The sequence below is a fragment of the Frankliniella occidentalis genome, unplaced genomic scaffold, assembly GCF_000697945.3.
Source record: "Frankliniella occidentalis isolate FOCC.00 unplaced genomic scaffold, Focc_3.1 Scaffold64, whole genome shotgun sequence".
Taxonomy (NCBI): Eukaryota; Metazoa; Arthropoda; class Insecta; order Thysanoptera; family Thripidae; genus Frankliniella; species Frankliniella occidentalis.
In genome coordinates this window covers 863,113-869,138 of record NW_026267194.1, presented here as the reverse complement: position 1 = coordinate 869,138, position 6,026 = coordinate 863,113, and the positions used below count along the sequence as shown (strand labels likewise).

Here is a 6,026-nt window from a genome sequence, read left to right as displayed (position 1 = left end):
GGGGTCGGGGTGATAATCCAAATATTATGGGACCCCAAAAGGACGAGGACGGTGAGCCATACCCAACCCGCCTTTATTGGTTTATCAGTGACTGTCGAGGATTCAAGTGCAGAAAGAGTGTCTGGCGTAGGGTTGAAAGCCCTGGAAAGTTTACGGAAAGTTTCAGGAAAAAACGGAAAATTTCCGAGAAAAATTGAAAAATTTCCCAGACTTTGGAAGTTTTTCGTTATTTTTCGGAAATTTTCGGGAATGTTCGGAAATTTTTAGGAAAATTTTGGAAATTTCCATCTCTAGCCTGGTGCTCTTGGCCAACTGCGGTGCTGCTGTATCGGGTTAGGGCGCGAACTTTTGAAAACCGCGGCGCGAGCCGCGCGGAGTTTGAGACCCCTGGCACAGGTAATATTACGCGGCCATTGCTAGAGAGAGTTTTCGTGGAGTCGGAAAGTAAGAGACAATCTTTAAATATCGCCCCTCATAGTTTGCCGGGTCTTGCTCGCCGCGCCGGCGCGCGTCCTCTCCTCTCTCACCGCCCTTCCCATTTTCCTCCGCTGCCCACCCAGCATGACTTGTAATGTGCCGAGTTTTTCACTTTTCCCCTTTTCTTTCCTTCCGCCCTGCTTCCTCCCCCACCAGAGTTCCGCTGCATTCGTATTGATTTTTCCTTCGGCCTGCCCTGCCCTGCGCTGCCGCGCCCCGGCCCTAACCCGGCGTTGCGCGCGCGCCGGCCGCCCAGAAAACTCGGATATTGCCTGGAAGAAGTGGTCGGGGCGGGGCGTGGCGCAAGAGGGGTATCATCTTCCGTCGTCGCTCATTATGGGAAAAAGTAATGAAAAAATATTTATGTAACCATAAAAAAAACACTTATTACAAAATCGACAAAGATAATGCGTCGTGGAAAGTTTTCATATTATTGCACTTGAAAGTTATGTTGAGGGATCGGATTTTTAAAGGTCCCGTTCAAAAAAGAACGCAGAGCAACAGGCTTTTGTATAAAAATGTCAAGATTTCTCCAGAGGCTGAACAGGGGACTTCAAAAGCGTTTTGACTTTTCGGAATTTGCAGTGTGTCGCGTGTTCTTCGCTGTGCACGTATCACTCCGGTCACTGACTGCCGCCCTCCTGGGCCCGGCGTGACGCTGCCATATGTCCGGCACACAGGCCCCCCTGCTTGCGCTCCGCCATGCTCCGCGCTCGGCCCGGCTCGCGGACAGTAGGGCCTCGAACAGTCCCACGGGCAGGCCCGCGGACAGTCCCCCGCCGACAGGCAGCAGACAGGCGACCTGGATGGCATTATGCTGTCCGGGTGGACCCCCCCCCATGAGCCTGCTCATGCTATACCCAGCAGGCCTCCCTCTTCCGGAAGCGTTTCGGTCAGTTGGTCACACCGGAAAGCTATGTCACGCCGAACCATGGATGGGGGGCGGCGGGCGCACCTCGGGATCGGCACGGCCACTGACAGACGGACAGATAGACACGTGGAGTGAACCGGTTGTCGCAGTGCTGCTCCCCCCTTGCTCCTCACAAGGCCCTTTCTCTATTCAGACTGCTGCACCGACTTCCGCTTGTCTCCTTTTTTGCGGGGTGGAGAGCGAGCCGTGGAGTGGGCGGGTGGGGGAGGGGGGGGGGAGGGAGAGACAATACCCCCTTGGCTGGACGTGCTGTCTGGCTGTCTCTGTCGAGCAGAGAGATGCATGATGCATCTCTTCTTTTGCTCGTTTCCCCCGTCCACACACTTTACCTCTTAGTATATATTGCTGCTGCTGCTGCAGGGGTGGTCGGTGGTCGGGGGGGGGTGACGGTGACGCAGTCGGTTGTTTAGCACCTCCGCACAGGTGGGGCGGCCAATGCGCGAGCACCTGAATAAAGCAGCCCTCCGGTCCTCCCTCTCGGAGGGGCGTTGGACACTGCACCCCTCTCCGCCTTCTCTGCCTCGTCCTAACCCTTTCACCCCCAAAAGCTTCCTCCGAAGCGCCGTTGCTTCCACACGACGCTGCTGTGTGCGCCTGTTTTCAGACAGTCCCCAAGACTGTCTCGACCAGACCAGAGGGTCTTTTTTTTTATTATTATTTTTTTTTCAGATGCGTAGAGAGAGCGTGGTGGGAAATCCGCATTCATGTTAGTCGCGTGGAATCGCCGTTATATTTTCGCGATCCCCTGCCCACTACATGTTTTTTTTTTCTCTCGCGCGATTCGCTCGTAATCCGCACGACCCACCCCACCCCGCGTGGCGCAGAGGGGCGGGGCGTGGCGGGGCGTGGCGGGCACGGCGCGGCAGTGGTCAGTGCGTGCCTCCCCGTCCCGCGTGTCTAACTCTATTAGTGAGCTGCTCGGCGGGGTGCGGGCGGCGGCCGGCGCCCCTGCGGACCGCACCACCGCCCTGGACCACCGCCACCCTGGACCCTCACCGAAACCACTCGCATCAACGTCTGAGTCACTGCCGGATGTGTGTGTGTGCGCAGGCTAGAGAGAGAGAGAGAGAGAGAGAGTTTTGTGTGTGTGTGTGTGTGTGTGTGTGTGTGTGTGTGTGTGTGTGTGTGTGTGTGTGTGTGTGTTTCGGTGCAATAAGAAGGAGGGCAGAGCGATCGATAGGGGCGGCAGTGATGGTTGTGTAATACTTCACGTGTCTCCGCGCGGTATCGCGAAAAAGTGCGCAAAGTGATTGGCCCCTTTTACGTCGGGGTTTAGCACATCCAGACCGAATAATGCAATTTTGTTCTTAAAACCGCGGTCAAATTGAAAAAATTGTTTACATTTTTTGTCTAGTTGTAACAGTTTGTCCATTATGTTTCGGAAATAAAAATACAATATTGCAACAAATAACTGTGCTGTGCGGTAGCAAGTAGTATCACTAACTCTGTGCGTTCTCTGTCTGATTGCAGGTTCCAAGTCATGTGAGTATGCGAGTTTCATCCGTCCACGGAAGCGGCATGGGTAAAGTTGTGATTGCAGGGACTTTTTGAAAGAATAATATTTGTCCACGATGCAATTTATTTTTTTGTGCACAAAAATGACGACCCGTATAGAAAGAGGAGGAAACTTTCCGAAAAATCCCGAAAATTTCCGGTGAACAACGAAAAACTTCCAAATTCTTGGAAAATTTTCATTTCTCCACGGAAATTTTTCAGTTTTTCCTGAAATTTTCCGGAAACTCTCCTGGACTTCCAACTATACATATCACATCATTGGATATAGGCCTTAAAAATCGCATCAAGGAGTACTAACGTTTGGCTCGAAAAGTCCCCGATCCTCACGTCCAAATTGAGGGAAAGCGCGCGTCCATGAATTTTCCCATTCCCCATCAGAAGGAAGACGCTGCCCCGTCACATTTTGCCCGATCCCACGCTCTTTGATCTTTGACGTGACGCAGAGTTTGAATGGAACGTTCGTCAATTCCCCGTATCCTAGTAATGGGTGGCTCCAGTTCAGTTGAACAAGCAGTCGTAACAACCCTTTTTGAAGTTGAAGATGAAGTGGGAAGTGGGGAGAGTGGGATGAGATGAGGCACGGGAGCTACCGAGTTATGCAAGGGGTAAACAACTCCAGTGAGAAATGATTTTTCTTCAACGTCGATTTAATGTCCATTTGACGTCAAAACAGACGAATAAATGTCATTTTGTCCCCCAAATCCACATCTTTTCGATGTTTCGACGTCGATTAGACGTTGAATCCACGTTCCCATTTCTCAGAGGGAACTCCCTTGCCAAGTGTTCACCCCTAATTAATTCGAACCAATTCAATTCTATACTAGTCACACCAATTCAAACAATTCAATCAATTCGTTCCAATTCCAGCCAATTCACATTCAATTCAATCTAATTCAAGTTAATTCACGCTAATCCAGTAAAACAAAATCGCCATAATTCTGACTAATTCATGAACAACTTAAATAATTCAGTCGAATTCAAATTCAATTTACGAAATTTGTACACCTAATCTAGGAGTTATCTACCCCTCGGTAGTGCGGGAGAGAGACCGAGAGAGCGATAGACAGAGCCTGCTGCAGGGTTGTGATCGACGGGGGGTGTGGAACTGGACACACTATATGTGTACATCGGGAAAAAACATTCAGAAACATCATGATACAATCACACACAATCGAAAACAATTACACACAACCACGGCACAAACACACACAATCCAAAGTCACAATCTGACACAAATTTCTAAAGCATGTCACAATATGTGTCCTACAATCTAAAGCTTTGTGCTGTAGTACTACGCTATCAAAAAATTCTTTAATAAGTATCACTAAACTTTTTTTCTTGCGGTAATTTTTTCCCAGCACAGTAATTATAACATACCAGCCATACCAAAGAATTTCTTAATCAGGTACAACAGCACAAAACTTTCGCTTAGTTATCAGGCAAATTTTCTGGTAACAAGTTTAGAGTGTGCGCTGCTGTTGGTGGAGATGACATTTGGACGACGCGACGTCCACCCCAGACCCCGCAACGCTCCCCCCCCCCCTTCCTCCAAACCTCCCCTGTGTGTTTGTTTCAACGGGATACAGTCGCGCGCGGTCGGCAAAGTTCCCGCGTCGCTTTGGAGTCGAGCGCGGCGTGGTGGGGCGGGGCGTTGGCGCATGCCATGCACTAGCACTCTGTGATGGAACGGTCTCGTCTGATCAAAGGCCGGGGCCGTGCCTGTGGACACCGCGCCGATGTTGCAATCACAGGGAGGGGGATAGATAGACAAAGGGGGCAGCAGACCCGATGGAAAGCAATTTCATTCGTTATTTTTTTTTTGTGGTCTACCGGACACTATGCAATTGAAAAGTCGACGACAAGTCAACAGCTTCACGAAGCTGTGAGCCGCGAAACTGTACAGCTGCGACGACTTTCTGCGGAGGCTTGAGTGGATACGAACTTTTCAGTCCCCGTATGGTTCCTGGTTCCTCCGGAGGACTCGAAGGAAATGCTTTGATGTTCTCGCGCCAGGCGCAGTTTCAGAGGCCGGATGGGGGTGGGGGGGGGGGCACCCTTCAGTGAAATCCGTTTTGTGATACTTTTACTCAATTTTTGCGATAAGTGGCGTTTTGCGATTCCCACGCTAATGGGCATGATAACCCCAAAAAATGTGATAAAAGTATCACATTATTGTTATAGAGTCATCACAAAAACTGATATGAAATAATTTTCGTGATGATTTCATCACAATAATGTGATACTTTTATCACATTTTTTGGGTTATCATGCCTTTTAGCGTGGGAATCGGAAAACACCAGTCATCCCATGGTTTGTGTTAAAAGTATCGCAAAACCAGCTTCAGTGCTGTCGTCTCTAGTGAGCCGCCTGAAACGTAGGGAATCTGCGTTACGAAACCCTAGTACGCAACCGGCAGGCGACCCCCCCCCCCCCTCTTTTCTCGGGCAATAACACTTTGACTTGAGAGAATGAGACCACACATGACCGAACGTTTTTCGGTCCGACCAGTAGCCGTCCTATAGTCCACCCTGGGCCCTGGCAATCCTATTCCAATCTTTATCGATCTGTCAGCAAGTTTGGCTGGTCTTTCGGAGGGTCAAAGGCGCAACCAGGCTGGGAGTAGTCCATATATATTTTTCAGCTTGTGTGAATATTCTCAGTTTTCTGACCTAAACTGGAAAAACTAAGGTAGGACTTAATGCCTTCCTAGGGAAATGTGAAATGTTAATGCCTTTGCAAAGGCACGAAAGCATGTCTAAAGGCATTGAATTTTAGCACCTTTAACAGTTTTCATGCCTTTGCAGGGGTGCTCATTTTTGATGCCTTCGTAAAGGGAATTAAAACCCTTCGAATCCTACCTTTGTGTTTTCAGTGTACCCCTTTTCTGACTTTCATCACATCAATATGGGTTTATACCGTTTCGTCGCTCCGTCGCTCCTCTCTTGTCAAACGGCAAAATTGAACGGCTAGACACACGGCCATCTGTGCTAAGTAGGTCTGAGTAGCCCGCTGTGTCTTATTTTTCAAAGCAGAAGGGTCGAAAGTGTAAAAAATGGCCTCAAAAAATACTACGCTTCAGGGAGGGATGCGAATTTCCTCCCTC

General features: G+C 49.6%; 1 protein-coding gene across 1 annotated transcript in view; it reads left to right on the top strand.

The window, feature by feature from the left end:
* LOC113214766 (neural-cadherin) overlaps positions 1-6,026 on the top strand; it is a 78,818-nt gene that overhangs the window by 46,886 nt on the left and 25,906 nt on the right. The window contains exon 3 of the mRNA XM_052268125.1: positions 2,879-2,890. Within this exon, the coding sequence (XP_052124085.1) occupies positions 2,879-2,890 (12 nt within the window). The remainder of the gene's footprint in view (positions 1-2,878; positions 2,891-6,026) is intronic.